Here is a 13,571-nt window from a genome sequence, read left to right on the forward strand (position 1 = left end):
TTCAGTCAGATTATATCCTGACTCCTAAATATTATAAATAATAATATTTATTATAAAGGAGTCATGAAACAATGTGGCCAGTTGAGTAAACTGTTATTTTATCCTGGCTGTAGTGAAGCAGGGATATAAGGGAACTTTGCATTAGAGCCATTTACAGTCGTTGGTCTTTTCACTTTCACCGTCTGTGCTCTATGAGGATGGCACTCAGGAAGGCAGGAAAAGGAGAAGCTCCAGAGGAATTGTGAGACCGACAGTCTGCAAACAGGCTACCCTGGCATATTTTCCCATCTTGGACATGAAAATAGTACTTTTTTTCCCCAAATATTCTAAGATCTCTAGTGTAGTTCGTATTTTTCTTTTTATGCTTGGCTATACTTTGGAGAAGGCAATGGCAACCCATTCCAGTACTCTTGCCTGGGAAATCCCATGGACGGAGGAGCCTGGTAGGCTGCAGTCCATGGGGTCACAAAGAGTTGGACATGACTGAGAGACTTCACTTTCACTTTTCACTTTCATGCACTGGAGAAGGAAATGGCAACCCACTGCAGTATTCTTGCCTGGAGAATCCCAGGGATGGGAGCCTGGTGGGCTGCTGTCTATGGGGTCGCACAGAGTCAGACACGACAGACGTGACTTAGCAGCAGATACATTGGTGAAATTAAAAGATGCTTACTCCTTGGAAGGAAATTTATGACCAACCTAGATAGCATATTCAAAAGCAGAGACATTATTTTGCCAACAAAGGTCCATCTAATCAGGCTATGGTTTTTCCAGTGGTCATGTATGGATGTGAGAGTTGGACTGTGAAGAAAGCTGAGAGCCAAAGAACTGATGCTTTTGAACTGTGGTGTTGGAGAAGACTCTTGAGAGTCTCTTGGACTGCAAGGAGATCCAACCAGTCCATCCTAAAGGAGATCAGCCCTGGGATTTCTTTGGAAGGACTGATGCTAAAGCTGAAACTCCAGTACTTTGGCCACCTCATGCGAAGAGTTGACTCATTGGAAAAGACTCTGATGCTGGGAGGGATTGGGGGCAGGAGGAGAAGGGGACGCCAGAGGATGAGATGGCTGGATGGCACCACTGACTCGATGGACATGAGTCTGAGTGAACTCCGGGAGTTGGTGATGGATAGGGAGGCCTGGCGTGCTGTGATTCATGGGGTTGCAAAGAGTCAGACACAACTGAGCGACTGAACTGAACTGAACTGATACATGGGTAAAGCTGGGGTCCTTTCCTGTGTTTACTATATAGGCCTCATCTATTGATGCTGGCATTAGGGAAGAAACTTATGAACCTGAGCAATATCCTTGGTTCCAAACATTAAGGTTATCCTCAGACCCAAAGAAGGCTTTTACATGCTACTGGGAGGCACTGCATATCAAAAGGCATCATGGAAAACAAGATGACCTGATGAAGCACACATGTCCTTCAGTCTCCACCTGCTCAAGGACAAACTGAGTTTTTTTGCCAAGATCACTTCTATTTATGCAGATAACAATCCCACTGCTAATTATGGGATGTGGTAGTTATGGTAATGGCGGAAAGCTAAATTTGGAGGGGGTTAGAAAATATTGCAATGTAGAGAGTTTTTAACTTATGCAAACATTTCTTTAAAGTTTTCCTGTTCAATCTGGATTTTAGATTTAGTCATTAATCAGTAGACATTTAATGAGTGCCTGCTAAGTGTCAGGCACTGTTCTAGCTACTGGGATAATAGCTGTGAACAACAGAGACAAAAACTCCTGCTGTCATGGAGTTTATATTCTAGAGGAGGGAGAGTGACTGCAAGCGTCGCAAAGTGTTACACAACGGTAGTTCTGTTACAGTAAGGAAGGGGGGTATAAAGTGCTGTGATAGGGTGAGTAATTTTGGATAGAGTGATTGCAACTTCACAGAATACCTAGGGCAAGACCCTCCTAAAAGATGATTTTTGAGCAAGGGAAGGGAGCCACATGGATATCTGGGCTCAGGGACATTACAGGCAGAAAAAACAGGGGGGCACATGTGTGGGGGTCTCTGAGCAATAGCACAGAGCCCGGTGTGTCTAGAATGGTGTGTAAGGGAGGTGATATCAGAGAAAAAGCAGTAGGACCAGATCACAGAGCCTGTTAAGCAAGACATTGGTTTTACTTGGCATGAGATTGGAAGCTACTAAAGGGTTTCAGGGAAAGGAGCAAGGGTTGCTGGGCTGAGAACAGACTGAAAATGCTGAATTCTTTCAAGATGTCAGAAGACATCCTGAGATTAATCAAATTTAACAAGCATCTGTGGCTCTATAAGCCACCTGGTCTCTGCCCTTTTGTCTTGGTATTTTAGGACCTCAGACAGACCATGACTTATAGGAAGGCTCAAGCCTGATGACATTCTTTTTTTCTCACAGTGGAATGAGTAACTATTTGTTGAATGGATGAACAAAAAACATGGATTGAGATTGGAAAAAAATAACAGAAACAACAGTCAAAAATTAGTTGTTTAAGAAACTCTGAGCATACCAAATAAGTACTGTTGATAGTGCGTATAGCTTAATTTTGTGTTGGAAAAATAGAATGATATAGCAAAATTTTTACCTGTGTGGTGACATTTCTTCCTTTCTGCTTTTTACTATGTTTTTCTGCTTCAATAGCTGAAATACACAAAACATTTTTATAAAATACTAAAATTAAAAAATTTTTTCACTAAGTACAGTTTCTTGTTAAAAAAAACTTGTGGGATAACTTAGAATTCAAAGAATAATAGTTTAAAATAATTTAAAACTTTAAAGTTATTAATGTGATACAAAGTAATTTCTTCACTGATAATTTTTAAAGATGTATCTTGACACCAGATATAATCTAAATACTTTAATCAAGTATCCTGAAACTGATATAACCTGAAAGAGTTCCACAAATAATGGAGCTAATTACAACAGTGGAAAACTTTCTGAGCTAGAATTAAATTAAAATGTACACAGAAGAACTGTACAAAAAAGATCTTCACGACCCAGATAATCACGATGGTGTGATCACTGACCTAGAGCCAGACATCCTGGAATGTGAAGTCAAGTGGGCCTTAGAAAGCATCACTATGAACAAAGCTAGTGGAGGTGATGGAATTCCAGTTGACCTATTCCAAATCCTGAAAGATGATGCTGTGAAAGTGCTGCACTCAATATGCCAGCAAATTCGGAAAACTCAGCAGTGGCCACAGGACTGGAAAAGGTCAGTTTTCATTCCAATCCCAAAGAAAGGCAATGCCAAAGAATGCTCAAACTACCGCACAATTGCACTCATCTCACACGCTAGTAAAGTAATGCTCAAAATTCTCCAAGCCAGGCTTCAGCAATATGTGAACCGTGAACTTCCTGATGTTCAAGCTGGTTTTAGAAAAGGCAGAGGAACCAGAGACCAAATTGCCAACATCCGCTGGATCATGGAAAAAGCAAGAGAGTTCCAGAAAAACATCTATTTCTGCTTTATTGACTATACCAAAGCCTTTGACTGTGTGGATCACAATAAACTGTGGAAAATTCTGAAAGAGATGGGAATACCAGACCACCTGATCTGACTCTCGAGAAATCTATATGCAGGTCAGGAAGCAACAGTTAGAACTGGACATGGAACAACAGACTGGTTCCAAAAAGGAAAAGGAGTACGTCAAGGCTGTATATTGTCACCCTGTTTATTTAACTTATATGCAGAGTACATCATGAGAAATGCTGGACTGGAAGAAACACAAGCTGGAATCAAGATTGCCGGGAGAAATATCAATAACCTCAGATATGCAGATGACACCACCCTTATGGCAGAAAGTGAAGAGGAACTCAAAAGCCTCTTGATGAAAGTGAAAGTGGAGAGTGAAAAAGTTGGCTTAAAGCTCAACATTCAGAAAACGAAGATCATGGCATTCAGTCCCACCACTTCATGGGAAATAGATGGGGAAACAGTGGAAACAGTGTCAGACTTTATTTTTCTGGGCTCCAAAATCACTACAGATGGTGACTGCAGCCATGAAGTTAAAAGACGCTTACTCCTTGGGAGGAAAGTTATGACCAACCTAGATAGCATATTCAAAAGCAGAGACATTACTTTGCCAACAAAGGTCTGTCTAGTCAAGGCTATGGTTTTTCCTGTGGTCATGTATGGATGTGAGAGTTGGACTTTGAAGAAGGCTGAGCACCGAAGAATTGATGCTTTTGAACTGTGGTGTTGGAGAAGACTCTTCAGAGTCCCTTGGACTGCAAGGAGATCCAACCAGTCCATTCTGAAGGAAATCAGCCCTGGGATTTCTTTGGAAGGAATGATGCTAAAGCTGAAACTCCAGTACTTTGGCTACCTCATGCGAAGAGTTGACTCATTGGAAAAGACTCTGATGCTGGGAGGAATTGGGGACAGGAGGAGAAGGGGATGACAGAGGATGAGATGGCTGGATGGCATCACTGACTCGATGGACGTGAGTCTGAGTGAACTCCGGGAGTTGGTAATGGACAGGGAGGCCTGGCATGCTGCGATTCATGGGGTCGCAAAGAGTTGGACACGACTGAGCGACTGATCTGATCTGATGTGATCTGATGTAAATAAATGCTATACCTGTGGTGGATTCATTTTGATGTTTGTCAATACTAATACAATTTTGTAAAGTTTAAAAATAAAATTGTAGTTGAAAAAAAATAAAAAAAAAACATAGGAAAGAGAATTCAACCTTTTAAATATTTATAGACTCATCCATGTGGCAGAGAGATACTAAAAACTAATACAGTTGAATGATATAAATATCTGAGAAATGTAGAATAGTATAATTATATCAAGCTTTGAAATTTGAGAACATTTTCACAAGAAATTTTTAATGACTCTTTTTATAAACAGAAGACTATATATACCATATATTAATAGACTATATATGTAGTCATTGGTATATTTCATTTTTGCATAGTACTTGAATTTTATTAACTTATGTGTTTAGAAAAATAAGAATTTGAAAATCTGATCATAACAGGGTGATAATCATGACATGTCAACTACTTTATTAGTATTACTCAGTTTCAATTACTGAAAAATTATTTGATGGACAGCAATATGTCACCCCACATATTTCCTGAAGTAAAATATGCATGTATGTGATACATTCACCTTTTACAGACTGAAGAACTTGACTCAAGACAAATATAGGGAAGTCAAAATTTTACATTTCCAATATATGAGTTTGTCCTTTAAAGCGGGTTGTCGATGTTCTAATGTTATCTTTGACTTTTAAAAAAAATTAATTTGATACATTTTATCCTGTCACTGATGAACTTTAGCACTTAACCTCATAATTCTGTTTACTTCCTAAGCCAGATCTCATAGAAACTGATCAGGTTGTTTGGTATTTAGTCCTCTGTCAAATTAGAGAAACAGTTGGCAAATTCTAAATAAAAATCCAGTAAGTACATGGTGCCAAATGCATTAATATAAAGCATATGAAAACTTTTAAAGATTATGTATATTTCAAACAATTATATACATTAGGATTGCTCTTTAGATTCAGAATGTAAAATAAATTATCCCAGAATGAAAATGTTTACTACAAATAAAACTTTCTTTATCCCAAGTTTGCCAAGTGATCATTTTGGGGTCATGAATACTCATTATCAGAGGCAACATACAGCATCATGACCCACCATTCGGACTTTGAGTCAAACAGGTCTGTGTTCAAGTCATAATTTTATATCTATTTCATTAATGTGTTATGCTAATCAAATGAGATAATCTAGGTAAAGTATTTGGCACAGTACTTAATACATGTTCAGTACGTTTAAATGTTAGCTATAGAAAATGGCAACCCACCCCAGTATTCTTGCCTGGAGAATTCTGTGTACAGAGGAGTCTGGCAGGCTACAGTCCATGGGATCACAAAGAGATGGATATAGATATGACTGAGTGACTAATACACTAATATATAAAATCTATAAAAATAATAACATTATTATATGAAGCTTACTTCTTTAAAGGACTTAGATGCCTTCAAGATAATAGTACTTGTAAATTTGTATTTTAAAAGGACTATGATAAAGAATTATTAAAGATTTAATACACTATTAAAATTTATTAATGCTTTGCCTATTTGCCTTCTTTCTCAAGCACTTTCTTCAAATCAAATTAGTCTAATTATATTTGTGTATTAGAAATCAGACAGTGACTGATACTACAGTCTTGGTCAATGTCTACTAGCTTAAAAATTCCATTAACAATAACTAGAAAAATCAATGTGATTGGATAGATTCCCATTATTATATTCAAAGTACAGACAGTAAAATTAAAGTTAGTATGTACAGAATGTACAGACACAGAATAAGAAGTACAAAGTGTCATGTATATTAGAGTAAGAAAAGAAAATTACGGATATTAAATGGAATAAAGTATATATTATACATTGGACCAGAAAATCAAACTGTCAGTTGGTCAAAAACTAACATGAAAATTACAGGGCTAAAAGCAGTTATCAAAGGTAAAATAAATGCAGTTAAAAGAATTAGTGAAATGGGGGGGGAGATATAATAGTCTAACTCAAGGAACAAACTAATAGCTTAAAACACAAAAAGAAGATAAATGTAGTTGGTCATTATTTACAACAGAAGATGCACAATAAAAAAAAAACCTCTTTTGAAATTCATTTCAAAATATGTGTTTCTTTTCTAAATATTAGGCTTCTATGTTTTCACGTAGATAAAACAAAGTTTTGATTGGCTACCAGAGAAACCATTCTGCTGCAAAAAGTACTTACACTATGTTTTCTAGTATATTTATATTAACTGAAAGACATCTGTGATTGTTGGAGACCTGTTGCACTTTCATTCTATACTTCTTTTTATATAGATATTGATATTGCCACAAATTTTAGCACTCCCTGAGAAAAACACAGTCTACTGGATGCAGGAAGAAAATATTAGACTTTCTACTTATGTGTAATTTTAAAAATATCTTTTATAATTTCTACTTCTGGGGTGTGTTTTATAATATACTAGATCAGTAGTATGGGGCTTCCGTAGTAGCTCAGATGGTAAAGAATCTGCCTACAATGTGCGAGACCTGGGTTTGATCCCTGGGTTGGGAAGATCCTCTGGAGGAGGGCATAGCAATTCACTCCAGTATTCTTGCCTAGAGAATCCCCATTGATGGAGGAGCCTGATGGGTTACAGTCCATGGGGTCGCAAAGAGTCAGACACGACCGAGCGACTAAGCACAGCAACAAGATCAGTAGTATATCACTCTTTTTTTTTTTTTTTGGAGGGACACAATTCAACTCACAACACTTGGAAAATAATATGTTGGAGACTCAGGTCTCTGTAAAGGAAACACATTAGAGAAGGAATAAATGAAATAAGCCAGGAGCCACACTCACACAGAAGATGGAGGAGACCTCTGACCCCCAAGTTACCTGTTAGTCAGAGCTCCAGAAATCAGGACATACTCTGCCACAGTGTTCGATGGACCTGTCCTGCCTCAGAAGGTCCATCAGAAGCAGAAAAAAGGAAAAGAAATTGACTAAAGAGAAAAGGGTATCAGTTTTCCATAAATAACCAAAATAGTCTACCCCTTTGTCCAGTTTTAGCAGCATTCTCACCATGATTAAACTTCTATATAATAAGAATGATCACAACATTATGCATCCCCCTGTCAGCATGCAACTACCACAATTAAGATGAAGATATCCTCACTATCTTCCCCAAAAGAGAAGGTGCAAATCCTATCCATTCCCACAACCATAGCTTCTAGTTCAGGCCCAATCTGGATATTCTGTAATCTAAAAAATACATTGCCAAGTTAACAACTGCTAACAAAAATGACAGATGTATAGCTAGATTGACCAGTAAAAAGAGAGGCAGAGAGGGGAGAGACGGGGGACTCAAACAACGACCAACATTTCTTATATAAAACAGAAGAAGGAAAAAGCTGGAATATGCCATTTTATTTTTATTTTTTTTTTAATTTTAATTTCAAATTTCAGGTATACACATGCTCCCCATCCTGAACCCTCCTCCCTCCCCCCTCCCCATACCATCCCCCTGGGCTGTCCCAGCGCACCAGCCCCAAGCATCCAGCATCGTGCACTGAACCTGGACTGGCATCTCGTTTCATACATGACATTTCACATGTTTCAATGCCATTCTCCCAAATCTTCCCACCCTCTCCCTCTCCTACAGAGTCCATAAGACTGTTCTATACATCACTGTCTCTTTTGCTGTCTCGTATACAGGGTTATCGTTACCATCTTTCTAAAGTCCATATATATGCGTTAGTATACTGTATTTATGTTTTTCCTTCTGGCTTACTTCACTCTGTATAATAGACTCCAGTTTCATCCACCTCATTAGAACTGATTCAAATGTATTCTTTTTAATGGCTGAGTAATACTCCATTGTGTATATGTACCACAGCTTTCTTATCCATTCATCTGCTGATGGACATCTAGGTTGCTTCCATGTCCTGGCTATTATAAACAGTGCTGCGATGAACATTGGGGTACACGTGTCTCTTTCCCTTCTGGTTTCCTCAGTGTGTATGCCCAGCAGTGGGATTGCTGGATCATAAGGCAGTTCTATTTCCAGTTTTTTAAGGAATCTCCACACTGTTCTCCATAGTGGCTGTACTAGTTTGCATTCCCACCAACAGTGTAAGAGGGTTCCCTTTTCTCCACACCCTCTCCAGCATTTATTATTTGTAGACTTTTGGATCGCAGCCATTCTGACTGGTGTGAAATGGTACCTCATAGTGGTTTTGATTTGCATTTCTCTGATAATGAGTGATGTTGAGCATCTTTTCAAGTGTTTGTTAGCCATCTGTATGTCTTCTTTGGAGAAATGTCTATTTAGATCTTTGGCCCATTTTTTGATTGGGTCATTTATTTTTCTGGAGTTGAACTGTAGGAGTTGCTTGTATATTTTTGAGATTAGTTGTTTGTCGGTTGCTTCATTTGCTATTATTTTCTCCCATTCTGAAGGCTGTCTTTTCACTTTGCTAATAGTTTCCTTTGATGTGCAGAAGCTTTTAAGTTTAATTAGGTCCCATTTGTTTATTTTTGCTTTTATTTCCAATATTCTGGGAGGTGGGTCATAGAGGATCCTGCTGTGATGTATGTCAGAGAGTGTTTTGCCTATGTTCTCCTCTAGGAGTTTTATAGTTTCTGGTCTTATGTTGAGATCTTTAATCCATTTTGAGTTTATTTTTGTATATGGTGTTAGAAAGTGTTCTAGTTTCATTCTTTTACAAGTGGTTGACCAGATTTCCCAGCACCACTTGTTAAATAATATATGTAACAGCAGAATATACCGTCAAAAAGTTTTGATATGGAGTTAGCTTTGGAAGGGGACTAACGTTTTATTCAGCTCCAGAATTGTAGCTCTAGGTATAATATATTTATTTATTTTCTTAAAAACTTTTTATTGGGGTATAGTTGATTTACACTGTTGTGTGAGTTTCAGGTGTACAGCAACGTGAACCAGTTATCCATATACATGTATCCACTCTTTTAGATTCTTTTCCTATATAGGCCGTTACAGAGTATTGAGTAGACTTCCTTGTGCTATATGCTGCTGCTGCTGCTGCTAAGTCGACTCCATAGACGGCAGCCCACCAGGCTCCCCCGTCCATGGGATTTGCCAGGCAAGAGTACTGGAGTGGGTTGCCATTGTTTTGGCTAAAAGAAATGTGGTGGATGACATAAACTTCCAAGGGTAGTACTTGGGCCATTCAGTCTCTTTTACTGTCTTGGAAAAATGCCTTGAGCTTATCATATCCTAGTAAAAGAGCATATGGAGTGAGAGACCCAGCTGTCCCCACTGACCACCAGCTGAGAGAAGCTGCATGAGTGAGCTCAGGTGAGACCAGTGGAAAAACCAACCAAACAACCTCGAAGAGAATTACAACAAATAATAAATCATTGTTTCATACCTCTAAGTTTGGGTTTTTTGTTATGCAGCAATTGGTAACTGAAATAAGCTTATTTCTCCAGCCTAGTAGGACTCCTTGGATAGAATTCTCAATTCTCAGAAGCCACATTAGACCAATACATGATGCCAAAATAAGTCATATATATATAATAAATTCATAGCATTGAGAAAAGGATTTGAAAAAATAATATCCCCCAATATTGCTTTGATCACAGTTCTTTTCACACCTACTTTCTCTTGAAAGGCTTGATATAATTAACTCCTCGCTTTACCATGAAATCCCCCAGTTTGGCTCACCTCCTTTCTTTCCAGAACATAGTTTATCTTCCTTTAAGTGAACATCGGGATACCAGTTAATGTGATTTTCACTGACTTAAGTTCTGCAAAAAACACTTCTATTCTTTAGGTGGGATCTGCTTGGGGAGTTAAAGTCAAATAAAATCTGTTTCTTTATTCATGCAACACTGACAAATGAAACTAAACAAAGTATTTTATTGATTCTCCTGTCCTGGTTCTCTAAAATGGTGCTTTATGCCTCACTATGATCTTCACCTGATTCATTTGGTGTAAAAAAATATTAGCAATTGGTTTCTTTTCAAACTTCCTTTTAGAAACTGCATAGTACACTGGCTTCTGTGACTTTACACTACCCTGGATATCGTTCTTTCTTTCAAACCCCTATGCTCGAGTATCTCTGCGGTTTTATATCCACTAATGACTGTGTATTTCTCAAGGCTTGGTCTTCACCTTTTCTCTCTGGTGTGATCTAAGGGCTGAGTGCGATCAGGAAGGGCTTTGAAGTGGACAGATGGTGAGTGCAGGAGGTCATGAGCTGGGAAAGGATAATGTGCTGATTCCAGGACAAGTGACAAGCAGCCATGTAAGAAGTAAAACCGTGGGAATCAAACTGCAATGGTGGGAAAGCAGGAAAACACAGGTTACAGGAGAATCCAGAGAAAGAATCAGGTTGGCAGAGGTGAGACAAGTGATCAGCGAAAACCAGGCAATGAGGACAGTTTGAAAACTTGGGACTAAAATCATGGGGGTAGGTCAGGGTGGGCACAGAAGTGTGTAGATGAGCGAGAAATGAGTAAACAACTGTGGAAATGTAGGAGTAAGAAGAGTGAGGGTTGGCACCTGTATGGGTCCAGAGAAAATTCTGCGAAAGGATCTTGTGGGGGTGAGTATTTGGTTTCCTGTGGGAAGCATAGCATGAATGAGATCATCACTGTTTCAGGCCTGCATTCTTATAACAGCCCTCCAACAGATTGAATCATAATTTATCTAATACCATACAGAAATGGTATGGACCTAACAGAAGCAGAAGATATTAAGAAGAGGTGGCAAGAATACACAGAAGAACTATACAAAAAAGATCTTCACGACCCAGATAACCACCGTGGTGTGGTCACTGACCTAGAGCCAGACATCCTGGAATGTGAAGTCAAGTGGGCCTTAGGAAGCATCACTACGAACAAAGATAGTGGAGCTGATGGAATTCCAGCTGAGCTATTTTGAATCCTAAAAGATGATGCTGTGAAAGTGCTGCACTAAGTATGCCAGCAAATCTGGAAAACTCAGCAGTGGCCACAGGACTGGAAAAGGTCAGTTTTCATTCCAATCCCAAAGAAAGGCAATTCCAAAGAATGTTCAAACTACCGCACAATTGTACTCATCTCACACACTAGCAAGGTAATACTCAAAATTCTCCAAGCCAGGCTTCAACAGTACATGAACCGTGAACTTCCAGATCCTCAAGCTGGATTTAGAAAAGACAGAGGAACAAGAGACCAAATTGCCAACATCTGCTGGATCATCTAAAAAGCAAGAGAGCTCCAGAAAAACATCAACTTCTGCTTCATTGACTACGCCAAAGCCATTGACTGTGTGGATCACAACAAACTGTGGAAAATTCTGAAAGAGATGGGAATACCAGACCACCTGTCTCCTGAGAAATCTGTATGCAGGTCAAGAAGCAACAGTTAGAACTGGACCTGGAACAACAGACTGGTTCCAAAATGGGGAAGGAGTACACCACGGCTGTAGATTGTCACCCTGTTTATTTAACCTATATGCAGAGTACATCATGAGAAATGCCAGGCTGGATGAAGCACAAGCTGGAATCAAGATTGCTGGGAGAAATACCAATAACCTCAGATATGCAGATGACATCACTGTTATGGCAGAAAGCAAAGAAGAATTAAAGAGCCTCTTAATGAAAGTGAAAGACGAGAGTGAAAAAGTTGGCTTAAAACTCAACATTCAGAAAACTAAGATCATTGCATCCGTTCTCATCACTTCATGGCAAATAGATGAAACAATGGGAACAATGACAGACTTTATTTTGGGGGGCTCCAAAATCACTGCAGATGGTGACAGCAGCCATGAAATTAAAAGATGCTTGCTCTTTGGAAGAAAAGTTATGACCAACCTAGAGAGCATATTAAGAAGCAGAGACATTACTTTGCCAAAAAAGGTCCGTCTAGTCAAAGTTATGGTTTTTCCAGTAGTCATGTATGGATGTGAGAGTTGGACTATAAAGAAAGCTGAGTGCTGAAGAACTGATGCTTTTGAACTGTGGTGTTGGAGAAGACTCTTGAAAGTCCCTTGAACTGCAAGGCATTCAAGCCAGTCAATCCTAAAGGAAACCAGTCCTGAATGTTCGTTGGAAAGACTGATGCTGAAGCTGAAACTCCAATACTTTGGCCACCTGATATGAAGAGCTGACTTATTTGAAAAGACCCTGATGCTGGGAAAGATTGAAGGTGGGAGGAGATGGGGACAACAGAGGATGAGATGGTTAGATGGCATCACCGACTCAATGCACATGAGTTTGAGTCAACTCCAGGAGTTGGTGATGGACAGGGAAGCCTGGTGTACTGCTGTCCATGGGTCAGAAAGAATTGGACATGACTGAGCAACTGAACTGAACTGAAGTGAGTCTAATTTTGATCTGGTTTTCGTCTTGCCTCAGAATAATTTCACCCAAGTACTGTTTCCGGCAATGCATGCATTTGCTTAGAAGCTCTTATGTCTTATTGTACAATGGCTAACTTCCTATTTTGACTTCTGGTTTCCTAATCAGGTTTAACTCCACATTCACAACTATTTTTCAAATCCAAATACTCTCTGCTTCATTAGCTACTAGTTGTTGTTTTTTTTTTTTTTTTTAAGTTTTCTTCCCCTAAATTTTAACAATTCCTATTGAAGACACTAAACATTACAATTTTTAATAAAAACAAATATGAGTTTAGGTCACTTATTTTGTTTTGTGAGATACTTAGCTTTGGATATCATCAAGAATGATGTTTAGAAATAACATTTCATACCTTCTTTTTAAAAATTTTATACATTTATTAGGACAAAGGATAATATATGTTGGAAGCTGGGGAGAGTTGAGTGTATGCCCTAAGGAACATAAATTAGTGGTAGAGACACAGACAAACCTAAGACCCAAGACTAATAATCTGTATTTATGCATAATCTTGCCAAATTAACAAGTAGGCACAAAATCTCTACCATCAAAGTCTCTGCTGACATAAAACTATTTCATAGCTATTTATAAGAATCGGAGTGTAGTTGCTTCACAATGTTGTGCTAGTTTCTGCTGTACAACGAAGTGAATCAGTTATATGTATACATACATCCTCTCCCTTTGGAACTCCCT

General features: G+C 38.7%; 1 protein-coding gene across 5 annotated transcripts in view; it reads right to left on the reverse strand.

Moving 5' to 3' along the window:
* SEL1L2 (SEL1L2 adaptor subunit of ERAD E3 ligase) overlaps nt 1-13,571 on the reverse strand; it is a 127,156-nt gene that overhangs the window by 85,808 nt on the left and 27,777 nt on the right. For all 5 annotated transcript variants that reach the window (XR_009496833.1, XR_009496832.1, XM_059892882.1 and 2 more), the window contains exon 2: nt 2,568-2,623. Coding sequence is in view for 2 of the 5 variants with exons in the window: in XM_059892880.1 (XP_059748863.1) it covers nt 2,568-2,623 (56 nt within the window). In the remaining 3 variants the exon portion in view is untranslated. The remainder of the gene's footprint in view (nt 1-2,567; nt 2,624-13,571) is intronic.

The sequence above is a fragment of the Bos taurus genome, chromosome 13 (assembly GCF_002263795.3).
Source record: "Bos taurus isolate L1 Dominette 01449 registration number 42190680 breed Hereford chromosome 13, ARS-UCD2.0, whole genome shotgun sequence".
Taxonomy (NCBI): Eukaryota; Metazoa; Chordata; class Mammalia; order Artiodactyla; family Bovidae; genus Bos; species Bos taurus.